General features: G+C 45.3%; 1 protein-coding gene across 3 annotated transcripts in view; it reads left to right on the forward strand.

The window, feature by feature from the left end:
* The first annotated feature begins 5313 nt into the window (after positions 1 to 5313).
* ZNRF1 (zinc and ring finger 1) overlaps positions 5314 to 19158 on the forward strand; it is a 104377-nt gene continuing 90532 nt past the window's right edge. For 2 of the 3 annotated variants that reach the window (XM_058708203.1, XM_058708204.1), the window contains exon 1: positions 5314 to 6373. In XM_058708203.1, the coding sequence (XP_058564186.1) occupies positions 5950 to 6373 (424 nt within the window). In that variant the 5' untranslated portion in view covers positions 5314 to 5949. The remainder of the gene's footprint in view (positions 6374 to 19158) is intronic. The other variant, XM_058708202.1, reaches the window with a different exon arrangement.

Here is a 19158-nt window from a genome sequence, read left to right on the forward strand (position 1 = left end):
TGGGGGACTCTGGAGCTAAATCTAGAGCTCTCTGGCTGCTTCTTGATTGCTGTGTGCCTTTGAGATCCGCATATGAATGTCCTGTCTGAATCAGAGACTGGGAGACGGTTGGGGGTCCCTCGTCAAGTAGATCTCAGCTTGCTGACCAGGACACAGGGCTCTTATCACCAAGCAAGGTCTTTTCAGAGGGTCACTTGCTAGCCACACCACAGGAAGGCAGGGTACGTGGTCAACGCAGAAATCCAGGGCTTTGTCTGGCTGTTATCAGCAACTAGCCTTGTGAGTTTGAGCTCAGACCCTTTATCTTTCTAGTCCCGTGCTTCCTCTTCTGCAGAATGTGGAGTTAGCCGACCCCTCAGTCCCTTTACATCTGGGAATCTTGAAATCGTGCCCTGAGCCCCACTAGTAATTTTCCTCTCCATCAATCAACAAATATTTGTGGACGTGCACACATGCTCCTGCTCCTCGCTGTGTGCATCTGGTTGCCTATTACCCTGGCTTCTCTGAGGTTTCCCTTTCAAGCAAAATAATAAAAATGTAAAGAGCTCTGAGAGGTCTGGGAGGAAATTTCTTACTGGGAGACACTTATCCTGCACCCCGCCAGAGGAGGTGCTGGGGGCTCCCTCCAAAGCCAGGGCTCATGGAGACAGAGAGGAAGGAGGCCACAGGTTTCCTAAGGCTTCCCAGGAGCAGGCCCCAGCAAGCTATTTCCTTCATTTTCTGAACCTTTCAGGAACCTCCCAGACTTACATTCTTCCGGAGATGTTTGAAACTGGGGCTTTGCAGCAGTGTTATGCACTGGCATTTGCGGGCTTTGGCAACCCCAATGTTATCAGCCCTTTCTCCTGACAGTTCTGGTAGGTGGGTCAGTGGTTTATTAACCCTGTTTCACAGCTGAAGGAGAGCCAGGAAGCGGCTCGCCCAGGGTCAGTGAGAGCATGAAGATAAAAAATAGTAACACACGAGTCCCAAATCTAGCTGGGGCCATTTCTGCATCTGGTATCCTTGCATTGAGAGCATCCGAAATGACTTGACACGTCCCCGGACGCATTAACTCTGAACCAGGAACCCACAGGAGAAACTTGCAGCAAAACCCATACTGGACTCTCCACGCAACAAATGACGAAACGAAACTAATCTGAGGCTGCAGGTCTCCGTGGATGCCTGTTGTTATGCCATGAGTCACTCTCCGTAAGATGAAAAGGGTAGAGTCAAGCTACTGAATGAAGCACTTTCCCTGCTCTGTGTTTTAATATTTTAATTTAAAAGGAAATGTGTTATTTAATAAGTGCGCAAGGAGATAACAAGGGCATCGCCTGAGCAAGGCTGCTGGTCAGAGTCCCACAGGGCACCTAAGCCTAAGGTCGTCTCGCTGCAGAGAGGAGAGAGAGGCTTCACTTTTGCCGTTCAAGCTCCCAGCTGTTCTGTGGTGCCAGATGTGAGAGAGACTGGCCTATCATAATCACTAGACTGGAATATAAACCTTAAGGGCAAATTCTTTGTTAAAAAATGCATTTATTTATTTATTTTTTTGTTTATTTATTTTGAGAGCGACAGAGGCAATGCAAGTTGGGGAGGGGCAGAGAGCAAGGGAGACAGAGAATCCCAAGCAGACTTTGCTGCCAGCGCAGAGCCCAACGTGGGGCTCGAACTCATGAAACTGTGAGATCATGACCAGAGCTGAAACCAAGAGTCAGACTTAACCAACTGAGCCACCCAGGTGCGCCATTCTTAATTTACAGAAAGAAATAGAGGTGTTAAAGAGATCTACTCTTTTTTCACCGTGTCGGCAAGCATACAGAGAAAATGAAATTGTCATCCAAAGAGTCCTTGATGAGCACGTTCCCTGTTAAGCCTAGAAGTTCAGCTCTGGTCCTGTGAGCTGTGTGACTTTAATGCACACGTGTATACTTGGTCTCTCTGTCTCTCTCGAGTTACATGGCTCAAATACCAAAATACAAAAACGTATATAATGAAACAAATATTTGTCATCCATCCTGTCAGCCAGCTATTCAGTTCCCACTGCCCACCCCCAGGGGACAACATCATGTTGTTTCTCATGTTTCCATCCGGTATCTTCATGAATATAAAACTGAGATCTTTATGTGGGAAGGGGGCAAGTTTCTTAATTTTTCAAGTCTTGGCATCTTCAGTGCTCAATAATCACTGGCCGTTATTATTTTTAAAATGTTTATTTATTTACTTTGAGAAAGAGAGAGAGAGAGAGAGAGCGAGCTGGGGAGGCCAGAGAGAGAGGGAGAGAGAGAGAATCCCAAGCAGGCTCTGTGCTGCCAGCCAGCGCAGAGCCCAGTGCAAGGCTTCATTCCAGGAACTGTGAGATCATGACCTGAGCAGAAATCAAGAATCAGAGGTTTAACTGACTAAGCCACTCATGTGCCCCAGCATTTATTCTTGTTAATGATAATGATGTTGATAAATCTTCCCAGAGTCTGTGTCCCCTCAGGATATGAGCCACGCTCCTGACCATGGCTCCTAGGACCCTCTTGGTTACCCCTGAGGGACCAGCTTCGTCTTTGGTTCCCATATGCTCTCATATCAGCCCTCCAGCAGCTTTTGGTTCCTTGAAGATGCCATGCTCCTAGGACTTCTAACATGCTGTTCCCTTTGCTTGGCACATTCTTGTCTTCCCGAAGCACAGTTCTCCCCCTGCAACCCCATCCTCTGGCTGATCACCAGCTCATCTTTTCAGCCTTGGCTGGGAAATCTGTGTTGGTGCCCATCCCCTCCCATCAGCGCCATGTTCTTTCACTCTGACAGCACTTCATCATTCACTCATTCTTTTGACAAATATTTGAGTGCTAACCACAAGCCAGGCCCTGTCCTCGGCTTATCTGTCACACTGTATTGTCACTGCTTACTTCAATATTTCAATACTTCGTACGGTAACGCACTGTAACGCACATACCATCAAATTCACCCTTTCAAATGTATAACTCAGGGGTATTTAGTATATTCACAAGGTTGTGCAACCATCATTTAAATCAGAACACTTTCATCCCCCCAAAAGGAAACCTGCTAGTAGTCATTCTCCATCCTCACCAACCCCCCAAGGCTCTGGCAACCCTTAACCTTTTTGTCTCGGTGGATTTGCTTAATCTGGAAATTTCACGTAAGTGGAATCACACAGTATGTGGTCTTTTGTGATTAGCTTCTTTTTGTTAGTGTAATGTTCTCAAGGTTCATCCGTGGTGTGGCACACATCAGCACTTTATTTCTTTTTATGGCTGAATAATAGCCCGCTGCATAGGTATACCACATTTGCTTTATCCATCCAGCAGGCGATGGACGATTGGGCTGTTTCCACTTTTTAGCTATTTTGAATGATGCTGCTGTGAACGTTCATGTACAAGCTTTTCTGTGAATCTACGTTTTCATTTCTTTTGGAAGTATACATAGGAGTGGAATTGCTGGGTCACATGGTAACTCTGTTTAATCCTTTTGAGGAATTGCCAGACTGCTTTCTAAAGCGGCTGTACCATTTTCCATCCCCACCAGCAAGGTATGAGAGTTCCAATGTCTACACATCTCACTAACACTTGTATTTGTCTTCTTTGACTCTAGCCATCCTAGTGAGTGTGAATTGGTCCTTCTGAAGCTTTGTGAGGACAAGGACTCCATCCATCTTGCTCTCTACTGTGTCCCAGAACCTAGGACAGTGCCTGGCACTTACCAGACATTCATATTTTGTCTGATATAGTCAAAAAGTGTTGAATGCATAAGTAAATCAAAAGCTACTTAGATAATTACCATCTTTATTGATTGTGAGTTTAACTCCCCAGTAGAGATCTATCAAGGGATCTAGTATCTTTTTCTGCACAATACTGTACCACCCCTCCTCTGTTACCATAGTCTCTCTTCACGGAGAAAATTGGGTTAAATGTAAGCTTTCTTTCCTTTCCTTTTTTTTTTTTTTTAAGACTTTACTTTTAAAAAATAATGTCTACATGCAACATGGGGCTTGAACTCACAACCCTGAGATCAAGAGTTACAATGCTCTACTGACTAAGCCAGCCAGGCATCTCAAATTTAAGCTTTCTAATTTTCCTTCAGATACTCATTTGGATCTTAGGTGTGCACAGATTCCTTATTTAGGCACGTACAGATAATTTCTTGGGTACTGGAACACCTTGTTTTTTCCTATGTTCATTTCTCCAGCAGAATTCTCTACTTCCTTCTGTAGGGCTTTCTGCTCACCCAAAGCACTCCATGCTTGCAAATAAATAGTCTTCCTTTTGTTTCTTTCTAAACTGCTCACACTGGGACAGTCAAAAACTATGACAGACCAGCTCTTCTTTCGGAGGTTTTCTTTTAATATCTCTCTACACCGTCTTGGCTCCTTGATGTGGAAGTATCTCGGGACATTTAGAGCAAGGAAGTCAGGTGAGGGACTGGGTGATGCTCATAGCCAGCACCCAGCACTTGAAAAATAGTTGTTGGATGGATGGATGGATGGATGGATGGATGGATGGATGTGGATATGTCAGAGATATGTTGCAAAATGCAGACTTGATCAACATACATTTATTGAGTACCCACTGTGTCCCACTATGGTGCATGTTGCAACAAAAGGTAAACAAACAGAGGACCTATCTTGGACTAGGAAGTTTCTAAAATCCCAGTCCTAGCTGTGTTATTTACTCCCTAGCTGTGTTATTTACTCCCTTTCTGTATCTTTTCACTCTCTATCGTACACCTAGTGATTTTCAGGATCACATTTTAGCTAAGGAATCTACCCATTGCATAAGCCCCACATAGGAAATTGTGATCTACTCTCAGCAAAATCCGGAATCAAAAGTGCCCCAGTTCGCTCCGTACCCCCAAACAGCTAAGAATCCCCCAAATGCTTAGCTTCCTGATCTTAGGGGTTCCTAATTGGGAAACCTCCGAAAGAATGGACAGCACGTCCACCAGAGGGTGCTGTAGGGGCAAATTTGTGCCGGGAGGGAGGCTTGACCAGTGACCCTCAGAGCCAGGTAGGCGTCTTGAGTAATTTTCATTCTTCCTGGCTTTGCCTTCCCAGCCCCTTGAACCATCGCCGCCCCTCCTCCCATAGGTGGCTTCCCCCTCGATAATTAGCCATTTTCGGGGACTTAAAAGAGTGTTTGCTTTGAAAAGACGCCTGGCTTCTGTTCCTGATACCCCGTGGCTCGGGCCACTCAGGTCACAGGCCGGTCGGGCAGGGTGGGTGGGGACCTCCCGGGCGTCAGCGGCCCGGCGCCGCAGGGGCCGCGAAGGGGTTAACCCGGCGGGGGGGAGGGGAGGGGGCGCGGGCCGCGCCTGCGCTCTGCCGCCCTCCATTGTCTCCACGGCGGCGAGGAGCGCCGGCGAGCGCAGCCCGGGACCGAGCGGGGCGGAGCGGCTGGCGGGGCCGGCGGCGGCTGGAGCTAGAGCGCGACGCGACGCGACCGCGGCTTCCCGAGCTCCGCCTGGCCGCCCAGCGCCGCAGCCCGCCCGAGGCCTGGAGGGGTCCGGGCCGGCGTCCATGGTCGCGGCGACCTGAGGAGGGGGACGCGCCCGGCGCCCCCAGCCCTCCTCTGCCTCCTCCTGTCCCGCGGGCGGCCTCCTCCGGCGCCTCCCTGCGCCCGCCCGCCGCCTCCCTCCCTCCTTCCCTGCGGCTCCCCCGGCTTTCGGGAGCCCGGGGGCGGCCTGTGGCGCGCCGAGACCGCGCCGGACTGCGCCTCTTTGGACCTTGAGGGGAAACATGCGTTTGGCTTGGATCGTTTTAAATTCTTAGTTTGGGATCCCCGCCCGCCTGCCTCTTCCGCCCCGCGGGTTTTCTTTCCTTTTTTCTTTTTTTCCCCTTTTTTTCCTCCCGGTCTCCTTTTTGACTCCCTCCCCCTTTATGCTCGCCCAACCCTCCCCCCGCTGCTGAGAAGTGGGGGAGGGTCTCGGCCTCCAGGTTCCCGCCCCACCGGGGCCCGGGCGAGCATGGGGGGCAAGCAGAGCACGGCGGCCCGCTCCCGGGGCCCCTTTCCGGGGGTCTCCACTGATGACAGCGCCGTGCCCCCGCCGGGAGGGGCGCCCCACTTTGGGCACTATCGGGCGGGCGGCGGGGCCATGGGGCTGCGCAGCCGCTCGGTCAGCTCAGTGGCGGGCATGGGCATGGACCCCAGCACGGCCGGAGGGGTGCCCTTTGGCCTCTACACCCCCGCCTCCCGGGGTACAGGCGACTCGGAGAGGGCGCCCGGCGGCGGAGGGTCTGCGTCCGACTCCACCTATGCCCATGGCAATGGTTACCAGGAGACCGGCGGCGGTCACCATAGAGACGGGATGCTGTACCTAGGCTCCCGAGCCTCGCTGGCGGATGCTCTACCTCTGCACATCGCACCCAGGTGGTTCAGCTCGCACAGTGGTGAGTCCGCGGGCGGTGGAGGCCTCGGAGGGTGGAGTGCAAGGGAGGGCGCGTCGGGGCGCCCCAGACCTTCGCGCGCTTGCGAAGATTTGGAAATGGAGTGCGCGACCTGGATCTGTCTGCTTTCCCTTTGGTTCCTGGGGATGAATGGGATATCTATCCTCTAGAAAAGAGGCTTCCTGCGAGGCTGCGGAGCCGGGCGTATTAGGACTTCAGGCGTTGATTCACTTGTGGATGAGCAGAGCAAAACCTGCCTATTGAAGTCCCGTTTATTGGCATCACCATTCTCAGAGAGGAGGTTTTGTCTGGCTTGTAACAAGTCGGCCTCGAGGCTTCCTCTCTGTCACTGCAGCATTGTGCCTGCCTCAGCGTTAGCAGAGAGGGGGATCCACTTTGACCAAGCAGTGTCTCTCCAACAAAGAGTGTGAAAAGAAAGAAAATTGGGGGCAAGTGTTGTTTGGATTAGGGCTCTCACTTTCGCTGGGAGAAGGGGGTGCCCAATTTTGCCAGTCTCCTGCTGGAGATCCGTTTGAATTGGTAAAAATGGAGCAGCCGGAAGGCTGCTGGCATATAGACAGGTGTGGCCTGCTGAATGGAGGGCCTAGCCAGGGAACCTCCCTCTGAGGCTTTGCAGGACCTGGGCTGTGGTGGCGGGTGCTGCATGCAGTAGGTTTGGCTCCATGACTCTCGCATCCCTCCATCTTTTTTCTTCTCCTCCATGCTAAGTGCTAGGTCTTCCTGGTGGTCTGTATCTTTTTGTAATGGGGAGGTGGCACTTGATTGCCTGGCTGTTGGTACATCACAGGGCAAGAGGCGGATTCAAAGAATCTGGATGAATTCATTTTGTGAACTTCTGGTGACAGGCCAGCAAAAAACTGGAGGAGGGTTTCCCAGGCCCTGAGTGGCAGGGCGGAAAAGGCACTGGCAGGAGCTTCTGGAGGAAAACAGGTCTATCGGCTCAGCTAACCTGAGAAGCCAGGTTAGGCTTCTAGAAAATTGGTCACGAGGGCGTGGGGCCGCTATTTGCTAATTGGCAAGTTGGAGTGAAGAAGTTAACGTATTCAGACTTCTTTGAGACAGTGAAGAAAATCTAGGTATTGTGTAGACAGAAGAAAGATTGCTTTCTGGAGGATGTATCTATTGGATCACTGTTCTAGCTATGGTTGAAATAGGGTAGACTTTTTGAAGCTTTTTTCATTTCTGGTAATAGGTTGGCTTTTGGTTCAGTTCTATAAACTTTAATTTGTGAAGTAATTTTTTGAGGGGGAAATAGTGACTGATTTAGGGTACCACTTGAAAGTGGCTTTTGAATTGCTAAAATGGTATTGTAGTCCCTGAACAGACCTCTAGATATCATTGGAGCTTCCTCGACCTGCATCAGTCTCTTGCTCTGAATGAGATGCAAGGTGTGACTGCCTTGGTTACTTTGAGACATTTGATCATTTTTAGACATGTTGAAATTAAAATTTTTTTCTCCACAAAATTTGGTCCAGAAAGAGTTAGCTATAGTTGTGAGCTGACTGTAGTTAAGTTTTTGAAAGAACCGTCATTGGTATCCGATTTTAAACTGAAAAACACTGTAAGAAGATTCTCTCTAAAATCACAGAATTTTGTGTGTTGCAAAACAAATGTAATGTTATATAGACCCTTGTCTGGGAAAGGAATTTGCATTTTGCTAAAATTTCTTATCTGTCTCTTGCTAGAAACTTCATTTCCTTATGCCACCTGGTACCAGGTTCCATGTTGGAGTTAAGAGCTTACAGTTGGATTCCAAAATTTCAGACTCTTCAGCTGTAAAACCTGAGTTTAATTTTTTTTCATCCAGCTGTGGTGAGGGTAGGAAGAGCCACTGAACCATGAGAATACAGGAAAAGTTGGGGCATATTAATCCCTTTGGGATTGATAATAAAGTGTGTGTGAGGCTGCTCCTAATATTTTGGGTAATACCCTCTTTTTTGAAATTATTTATACACACACTCCCACACACATATATGTGGTTTAAAGTAATCTTTATGCCCAACTCATGCTCTATGGAATGAGCCAGTCAGGTGCCTCAGGTAAGAAATTCTTTGTAGGACCGTCCTGTCCTTTTGTAAGACATGGCCTGCCTTACATGCCTACGACATGCCTCCACAGAGTTTCCAAATGCTCGAGTGGGGGCGGGGGGGGGGGGCATCACCCTGATCGAAAGCCACTGCTTTAGGAATTCATTGTTTTATTCAAAATTAAATAATTAATTTTTCCTTTGCAGTTCACTTGATGTGAACCTTCATATTTCCACTTTTGTGCAATGGTGGTTCTGTCTCACTTTCCGGAACAGGCCGCAGGATCTTCCTTCCAGGACATCCTTTTCCTCTCTTGTTTGTTGCTGTAAGAGGAGAAACTTGTTTCTATTTTGGAGCTTTTGAGTAAGGTCCAAGCACTTTTTGCTCTTGTGTCACAAGAGTGGAAGCGTCAGGATTTCAGTGCACAATTGAGTAGATGCCTGGAAGTCGATGTGGTGTTGTTGCTTGTGTTTTTAAGGTGCTTTTGGAACTCTTCATGGGCACAGAAAACAGTTGTCCGTGAAATAAGTAGGGGAGCTCAATGTACACGAAGCTTCCTCAGAGGGAGTGAGCTGACGTTGTATCTGGAGGTCGGATACTGGGGTCTCGGCCCCTCCTGGGAGTAGCTATGACCTTGGGTAAGACACGTCACCTCTCTTGAGCCTCATCTTTGTTATTTTTAAAACAGATGTGGAAATCTTTGGCAGTCAGCCTGTAAAGGTTGTTCCCGAAAGCCTGTGAGGATACGTAGCCGTCGCATCTGTTCCTACGCTTCCCCAGGTTGTGACCCTTATAACTGGAATGCTTTTCCTTCCATTCGGTACGTGGGAGAGCTCTTTCTGGTCCCTTCGAGTTCTACTTAAATTTCTCCTCAGAGGCCACTCTTAAAAATTGCCTCCCTCATGGTAATAGGTGAGTCACCTATTACCTTAACAGCACTTAACACACTTGATAAGTGTTTTATTTATCCTTTTACTTTTTCTATTTAGTTTCAGTTTTAAGCTTCATGAGAGCAGGGCTGTGCCTCTTGCTCACTGTTGTATCTCTTGCACTGTGTGTGCCTGGCACAAATACTTCTCGAGTGAATGAATTGGAGTGCCTCGTGTCCATCGTCTCTTTTAATTGTCACAACAATTCTAAGAGGTGGGCGTTCTCATTCCCATTTTACAGGTGAGGAGCCTGAGATACAGGACGAGGGTGAGGAGCCTCCACAAGGTCAAATAGCTAAGAGGTGGCAGAGCTGGGATTGGAATGTAGGTCTCCCGCGTGAGAACCTGGGCTCCTGACCATCACACTCCACGGCCTGTCATCCTGAAACGCCAGGAAGCTGGGTAGCGTGCTGGAAATTGTACTGGCCTGCGAGTCACAGGGCTAGGCTCATCTACTGGTTGCACTACGAGTTAACTGCCTGACTTGTGACCGTGGGCAAGTGAGTCATTTAGCCTCAGAGTCACCATTTTGTCACCTGTAAGGTGGAGATAACACCTGTCCTGCTTACCTTTCAGAGTCATGGTGAGAGTCTCGTGAGACAGTGTTTACAAAAGCCAAATAACATACAAAAGGAAGGTGGTGTTCCTGTAGGGGCACTTCTCTGATAGTTCTCTGCTTTCATCACTGCAGAATTTGCTGGGCAGAGAGGTTTAGAACTGTGTGAACTGTTTCTCCAGAATGGAAGCTAGTGCTCTCTGCTGAAATCTGACCTACATCGACAGGCCGTTGATAATAACGAATGCCATTGAGAAGAGCTGCTTTATAAGATGAGAGTTAGTGTCCCTTTCTTTCCACATTAAAATGTAAATTTTGCTTTAAGGTGTTTAACCCCCTAGTGGTTTTCTGGGTGGTGTTCTGGAGGTCTGGTCATTCTTTTTTGGTGGTCCTGTTGATCTCAGAACATGGATTACTGGATGTTGGGGGAAACAGAGGATCCACCATGTTAGAAGGAAGAGGGTGCCTATTTTCTGGGTCCTGCTATACAATGGTCACTGAGGGTTTCAATCCAGCTTCTTAGCCATGTGCACGTACACACGTGCATATTCAGAAAAATCTAAACTGTTCTCTGTTGTCACCAAGTCTTCGACTGGGGCTGATAGAAGGTAACTTTTGATAAATCTTTGAACAAGCTAGCAGGATATCTCATGGATTCTATTTTGCCACCATGCTAGCGTTCTCAAGTGATTTAATTGTCTCTTCTTAAATAATTAAAGAGAGTTGCCAACCCTATTGGAGTGGATCAGACAGCCTCCCTGTGCCTCACCATAGGTGTGCAAGAGGTCACGGTCCTTTACATGGTTTCTGGGGACAGAAAGCATTCTGTGGTCTTCAAAGACCATGATGGCTCTCCTGCTCTGCAAAAGTTCTATTCTTAATGAAAATTTTGCGGTAAAGCACAGTTTTTAGTTCTTTGTAACCATGAGGGCTTATTTTCTATACAGTAAAAAAAAGTTCCCTTGAGAAGCTGATGATTCCTTGAAGTTCACAGTCAACTCTTCCTCATTGAGGTTTGAAGGATGTTGGAAGAAACAGTGGTTTCACTCTTAAAGTGTTTGTTTTATGGGACGTGTACATTTTGCTATTAAACAAAGACACACCCCAAATATGTCATAAGGAATACTCTGAGCCAGGCCACTCCGCACCAGAGAAATACACCTCTAGTTCCTTTTGGGAAAAGGAACATGCTTTGTATTTTACAAATGTGATAATCAACCCAAGCTTATTGGGCACTAACATTTTGGCAAATCTGGTTAAAAACTAAATTTCGATTTTGACAGTTTCAGAATTGGAAACAAATTCATAGAGCAGTGGTGGTAACTTAAATGGACAAGTCTCATTTCTGCTTACCCTTAAATAGTTTTTTTTTGTTTTTTTTTTTAATATATATTTTTTAAGTTTATTTATTTGAGAGAGGCAGAGACAACATGAGTATGGGAGGGGCACAGAGAGAGAGAGAGAGAGAAAAAGAGAGAGAGAATCCCAAGCAGGCTCTGCACCGTCAGCGCAGAGTCTAATGTGGGGCTCAAACCCACCAAACCGTAAGATCATGACCTGAGCTGAAACTGAGAGTTGGGCGCTTAATGACTGAGCCACCCAGGTGCCCCTAAAATAGGGGTGTTTTTAACGATAGTGGGTCACTGAGATTATAGTACTAGAATCTCAAAGTTAGCTCAAAACCTAAACCCTAATCCCAGTCTTTTAGAATGTTAGAGGAGTATAAATTGCCATCTGTTTCTTTTCTAAGCTTTGTCATGGCCTAGTGTGTATCAGACTGTCTCTAGTGATTAGTGTGGGTACAGGCTTGAATATGAAAAGGGACTTCTCAGAGACCCAGCAGTTTTCACTTATGAATCTTCTTTTCTCATAAGTACAAAGGTTTATCCTTGAATGCAACAGTTGGGTTCCTGGTTGTTGTTAAGTTTATTTATTCTGAGAGAGAGAGAGAGAAGATGAGTGGGGTAGGGTTAGAGAGAGAGGTAGAGAGAATTCTAAGCAGGCTCCATGCTGTCAGCACAGAGCCCAACGCAGGGCTGCAACTCATGAACTGTGAGATCATGAGTCTGAGGCTTAACTGACTGAGCCATCCAGGTGCCCCAGGGTTCCTGGTCTTGATATTTGAGGGGTGAGTTGTAGGTATGATTGAATAACCTGAAGACCAACAACCTTCAAGTGAGAAGCAAATAAAGAGCCAAGTTTCGTCTTTTTTTAAAATCTTTTTTAAAATGTTTATCTTTTTTTAATGTTTATTTATTTATTTCTGAAAGAGAGAGTTCGAGAACTTGAGCCGGGGAGAGGCAAAGAGAGAGGGAGACAGAGAATCCCAAGCAGGCTCTGTGCTGCGGGCTCAGAACCTGAGATGGGGCTCGATCCCAATATACTGTGAGATCATGACCTGAGCCAAAACCAAGAGTCAGACGCTTAACCGCCTGAGCGACCCAGGTGCCCTGAGCCAGGTTTAATCTTAAAGTAGCAGCTGGGGTAGCTTCTCTCCTGATGAGACTGTTTACAGTGAGTTCTACCTGGAGTTGTTAGAAGTGACAGTACAGCCTTCCTCTGCTGGAAGTAAAGAGGAAGGGGGAATTCACTGGGTCCCTGTAAACACCAAGTTACAGGAGGCATTATAATTTCTAGTGCCCTCTTTGGGTCTATAACAAGAAGGAGGCAGACATAAACAAGCTCCCCTGATTTCTGTGAATGGTTCAAAGGGTTTTCTAACTTGACTTTGCCCAGTATTCTCTAGGGGGGTTGTTAATAGTGCAGATGACTGGACCTCGCTCCCAGAATTCAGTGGAGCTAAGGAGAGACCCAAGAATCTAAATTTGTAACGAATGATTCTGAAAATTCTCTTCCCAGAGAAAGAACTCTAAATGCTTTTTTTTTTTTTTGGTGCACTCATTAGCATGCTTCTCAATATTACTAAACGGATCAAGTATCTCCTAAGCAGGATCCATACAAATGTTCCTTTCACCTGCTCCCAGAGGGTAGCGACACCCAGCAAGAGCATTGCTCATTGTTTGACGGTTTTCTTTTACATGGAACTAAGCATTTTTCTCCAGGAGAGAGGCGTGAGCCCGGCTGCCTTGGTCCTGAGAATTGAAGTTGCTCAGAACAGAAGAGAGTCGTGGCAATGTCTCCTTTCCTTCTGTGCTTGTCTTCCCCCTGATTTTCATTCTAAGGCACAGCTGCCTTTGGCTGCTTGTGCTATTGAAGGGCTTACGGAGCTGTGTCCTCTTTTCTGTATCCCCAGCCAGCAGCTAGACAAGTCAAGATCCTAGAATGAATCCAAACTTTAGATGGACAAAATACCTATTTTTCCTTTTCTCTTGCAGACCCAAAAGTAGGAGACTTTTTGAGTGTGCGTATGGAGATCTGTTGCACTAAGACATTTATTTATTCAATTGGTGTTTATTGAGTGCCTCCAGTACACTAGGACCTGTGTCAGGTGGTGGGAAGGTATGTTCATTACAAGACTGATTAGCATTACTTTGTTATTTCTAAGGATCTTTGCTTCCTTACTCCGTAAGAGAGAGTCTGAATATTGCAGCTTATGGGACATTTTCCCTTCTTCCTCGGTTTTTCTCTTGGATGAACGAATTCAAGGTTTTGTCCACGAGGCTGCTACATGGATGGTATTTCCTCCTTACTCTTCACTGATGCTCTTAATTCTTTCCTAAAACCTGTTCCTGGGCTAGAGTAGGCGATCATTTCTTTGTGGTTCTAGTCAAGCGCTTGTTAAAAATTCCTCCTATATCCTAATGCAAGTGGCCCTTTATCTTCTCAATGAGAATATCAAAAGGAAAAACTGTTTTTCAGGCTCTTCATGTGTATATTTGGCTTCAGTATCTTTGTCGTCCCTAGGGCCACTTTTCTTTCTGGTCATTGAAAACTGTTTTCTAGAAGCATGATCCACCACTTTAGTAATCTTGTCTCTATAAAATTTATCCCAAGCCACCCACAAATACCCATAAGGAAATATGAGGAACAGTTTTAACCCTTGTATGTCTCTGAGCTCCAGACACTGTTGATACTCAGTGCTATTTTAAGTGATTTTTAAAGCCTTGTTTGTGATAGCCAACATTGGTGACCAAATGTCCTCTTCGCCTCCCCCAAATGATTATTAAATGTGTGTTATAGTCAAGTATTTTTTTGCTGAGAGTAAAGGGTTTTAAAAAAAGTGCTCCATGCTCAGAGACTTAATGTGGACTTTAGCTCTAAGAGGGTGCCTTGATTTTTGGAGAAACCTCACCTTATATTTAGGAATTATGCAGTCATCTTTATCTTAGTGAATTAGACTTGTCGTAGCTTGGCTCCAGCTTTCTCCCCGGTAGTACCTTTAGCCCTCTAAAAAGTGTAATTGAATAAGCCATACTTCACAAGAAGTTGTTCTAAAATTGGTCACCTCTGCTGGACAATGTCTTTTAAGGTCAAAGTTGATTTGTTAGCATGCGGGAGAAACTTAAATCTGGAGTCTCCCAATGATTTGGGACAGAGGTAGGAGAACCCAAAACCCTAGGCCCCAGCCATTTTGGTTATTTTGCCCACGTTGCTCAACTCTCTGGAGATATTTGCACTTGTTTCTTCTTCAATAACCCTTTTTTTCCTGCTAAGAGGGTGCTTTTCCTTAGTGAGGGCCATTAGAATTCTTTTATCCCGCCACTTGCCTAAGTACTCTGGAAATCCTACAAGGATTTGAGGGAGTCCTTGGGATTCCAACTCAAACCAATGAAGTACTTGACTACCATAAATACTAACTTTCTGTGCAATTGTTCTCCTCTACTTAGATCATTTACACTTTTAACGCCCACTAAGATATAATGCCATCTAAGTCAGCTTTCCAGAGAAACTTTGTTAGAATGCCACTCACTACTATAACAAGCATCACCAAATACTCATGTACACCATATGTTATTAGTTTTCCTCAGTCCTGGTCAGATCTGACTAAAATATTCATACCATTGCAGCCGGTTACCCTAGAGAACTCTGGCAAGTCTAATACCTGTGGTGAGGGCTGGCTTGCACACTAGCTGCCTTCCACCTTAATATCTGACCAGCCCAGTCTTGTTGGCTGTGTTTAATTCATCTATTCCCTACCTCCTCTCTCGGCCCGGAGGCCAAGTGCAACATAAAAGGATGGCGAATCTAAGCGTCTGCAGTATTTTGAGGTATAGGAATCGCCTATGAAGTGGCAGACCTTTGAGAAATAGTATTGTGAGCTGTTCTGTTTTTGCTGTGGCTTTGGAAAACCTTTGGATTCTTCTACTGAAAATTTGTTTGAAAAAAAAATCTTTTTAATGAAACAGTGTGAGTCACAAAGCAGCCACTCCTTCTCATAATAGCATTTCTCACCAGGGGAATTTTTGGTAGCTGTTGGGGGAGGGATTTGAGTAGGTTGTGGATGATAAATCCCTGGGTAGAACATAACCAGAGGCTGCCATATCAGAACTCTGGTGCTTTCCATGCTGACAGTGAGCCCTGAATTCAAAGTGCAGGACAGCAGAATAGAATGGGGAGGACTGTGCTCAGTGAATAGCCACAGTAGCATGACCAATGAGATTGGAGTTTGACGTTCAAACTCAGTTCATTAAAACACCTTTGTAGTGTGAAAGGATCATGAAACGGAGGCCTTGGGTCAGAGGCCCTGAGGCCAATTTACAGGAAGAGCATCGCTTTTCTTGTTAAGGGAAGGCTGTGGACCTAATGATGAGAATGTAAGAGTCACAAGTGTGCCTCCTTTTTCTATGTTGTGAAATGGTGGCATGGCACCTGACACTGACCATGAGACTACTTTGCAAGGAGACAATTCATGTGAGGTCATCTGTGCTCTTAAGATTTTACGTCTAATAAAGTGTTTAGTACGACACCCAAAGTGAACACATTACACAGCCAGCCCTCTGTAGGATGTTGAAAAGGATACACTAGAGATAGTAAGAGTTTAGAACTAGCAAGGATTATGCTATCAGCATCCAGAATGCTATCCTCAACGTCTACCCAAATCTGAGTTTTAACTGTTCCCAACTTCAGTGACTTACAACTCTCCAGTCCTTGTGTCTGAACCAGTCTTATGTAAGCTACAGACAGAGGAAAGTCTGAAAGCTTATTACAACTGTGTTAAGATTTGCTTTCCTTTGGAAAGTCGTAGCTGTCTCCACTCTGTTTTCCTGGCTTTGTACTTTTCTTCAAAGCCTCTTACCAGTTCTTCCAAGGCCCCAGAGCTCAAAAAAAGGGGAACAGGAAGTCAGCGTTTGATGCCTAAGAACCAGCAATAGAAAACAAGGCCCAAACAAGGGACTCAGAGGGGGATTTCTGGGCCTTGAAGCTATCAGGCCTGTAGGATTACAGATCCATCCTTCGGGGATGGCCTTGAAATGAGGAAAGAGCAAGAGGAACCTCTGCTTCCCTGAGCGGACTACTTTTTCTTGGGTGATATGGTGTAGGCTCAACATTTTTAACCGATCCCATAATTACAAAGTATCTTTTGCCTAAGGAGTTCGAAACACTTAAGGTAAAAGTGATGGTCACTTTTTAAATGGAGTTTTTAATTTTAATTCCAGTGTAGTTAACATACAGTGTTACATTAGTTTCAGGTATACAATGTAGTGATTCCATGCATCACCCAGTGCCCATAATGATAAGTATACTCTTAATCTCCATCCCCTATTTTACCCGCCACCCACCTCCTCTCTGGTAACCATCAGTTTGTTCTCTAATATTAAAGGGTCTATTTCTTGGTTTGTCTCTCTCTCTCTCTCTCTCTCTCTCTCTCTCTCTCTCTTTTTTTTTTACCCTTTGCTTGTTTGTTTTGTTTCTTTAAAAAAACATTTTTTTTTTCTTAACGTTTATTATTGAGAGACAGAGAGAGACAAAGCATGAGCATGGGAGGGGCAGAGAGAGGAGGAGACACAGAATCCAGAACAGGCTCCAGGCTCTGAGCTGTCAGCACAGAGCCCAACGTGGGGCTCGAACCCACAGGCCGCGGGATCATGACCTGAACCGAAGTCAGACGCTCAACCTACTGAGCCACCCAGGTGCCCCTGTTTGTTTTGTTTCTTAAGTTACATATATGAGTGAAATTACATGGTATTTGTCTTTCTCTGACTTATTTTGTTTATCATTATGCTCTCTAGCTTCATCTGCGTCATTGCAAATGGCAAGATTTCATTCTTTTGTAAGGCTGAGTAATATTCCATGGTGTGTGTGTGTGTGTGTGTGTGTGTGTGTGTGTATACGTATGTATATATATACATACATATATTCCCCATCTTCTTTATCCATTCATCTATCTATGGACACTGGGCTGCATTCATAGTTTGGCTATTGTAAATAATGCCACAATAAACAAACACTTTTGAATTAGTGTTTTTGTACTTTTTTGATAAATACCCAGTAGTGTGATTACTGGGTTGTCGGGTAGTTCTATTTTTAACCTTTTTTAAAAAAAATTTTTGTTTTATTTAAGTAATCTGTACACCCCAAGTGGGGCTTGAACTCGTGACCCTGAGGTCAAGAGTCACATGTCCTTCTGACTGAGCCAGCCATGTGCCCCTCTTTGTGTGTGTTTTTATGCCAGTACCATACTGTTTTTATTACTACAGCTTTGTACCATAACGTGAAAAGTCTGGGATTGTGATACCTCCAGTTTTGTTTTTCTTTTTCAAGATTGCTTTGGCTATTTGGGGTCTTTTATGGTTCCATACAGATTTTAGAATTGTTCATTTTAGTTTTGTGGAAAATGCTGTTGGTATTTTGATAGGCATTGCATTAAATGCGTAGATTGCTTTGGTTAGTATAGACATTTTAATAATATTTGTTCTTCCAACCTATGAGCCTGGAATGTCTTTCCTTTTCTTTGTGTTGTCTTGAATTTCTTTCATCAGTGTTTTATAGTTCTCAGAGTACAGGTCTTTGACTTCTTTGGTTAAGTTTATTTCTAGGTGTTTTATTGTTTTGGGTGCAATTGCAAATGTTAATTGTTTTCTTAATGTCACTTCCTGCTGCTTCATTATTAGTGTATAGAAATACAACAGATTTCTGTACATTGATTTTTGTATCTTGCTACTCTACTGAAGTCAGTTATCAGTTCTAATAGTTTTTTTTCTGGTGGAGTCTTTAGGGTGATGCCATCTGCGAATAGTGGAGGTTTTACTTTTTCTTTACCAGTTTGGATGCCTTTTATTTCTTTTTATTGTCTAATTGCTGTGACCAGAACCTTCTAGTACTTGGTTGAATAAAAATGGTGAGAGTGGACATCCTTGTCTTTTTCCAGACCTTAGGGGAAAAGCTCTCAGTTTTTTCCCATTGAGTATGTTGTCAACTGTGGGTTTGTCATATATGGCCTTTGTTATGTTGAGGTATATTCCCTCTAAGACCTATGTTGTTGAGGGTTTTTATCATGAATGGAAGCTGTATGTTGTCAAATGCTTTTTCTGGGAGGTGATAATCACTTTTATAAAATAACAAGAATTATTTCCTTGCCTCCCTTTTCCTTGAGGGTCCCCAGGGTACATCTTGTCATAGGGTCTGACCCTTTTTTTGTCCATTCACTTATATTAGATGAACTCTAAAGTTTCAGTCCTGTGATTGAAAAACGGAGGGGCGCCTGGGTGGCTCAGTCGGTTAAACGTCCGACTTCAGCTCAGGTCACGATCTCACGGTCCGTGGGTTCGAGCCCCGCGTCGGGCTCTGGTCTGATGGCTCAGAGCCTGGAGCCTGCTTCCGATTCTGTGTCTCCCTCTCTCTCAGCCCCTCCCCCGTTCATGTGCTGTCTCTGTCTCAAAAATAAATAAAACGTTAAAAAAATAATAAAAAAAAAAAAAGAAAAATGGAAGTCACAGGGGTTTATACTCTGTCAGTTTGGTACATTTCAGGAAATCAGGTAGTGGTGTGGCTCTGAATAGGAGCTCTGGTCTCTTGGAACCTTTTTTAAAAATCTACTTTAGACATTCAAAAGAGGTAATGTATTTACCTATCAAACAGATTTATGGGGGCGCCTGGGTGGCGCAGTCGGTTAAGCGTCCGACTTCAGCCAGGTCACGATCTCGCGGTCCGTGAGTTCGAGCCCCGCGTCAGGCTCTGGGCTGATGGCTCGGAGCCTGGAGCCTGTTTCCGATTCTGTGTCTCCCTCTCTCTCTGCCCCTCCCCCGTTCATGCTTTGTCTCTCTCTGTCCCAAAAATAAATAAAAAACGTTGAAAAAAAAAATTAAAAAAAAAAAAAACAGATTTATGAATAAACTATTACAGATGTAATTGCAT

Source organism: Neofelis nebulosa, chromosome 17 (genome assembly GCF_028018385.1).
Source record: "Neofelis nebulosa isolate mNeoNeb1 chromosome 17, mNeoNeb1.pri, whole genome shotgun sequence".
NCBI lineage: Eukaryota > Metazoa > Chordata > Mammalia > Carnivora > Felidae > Neofelis > Neofelis nebulosa.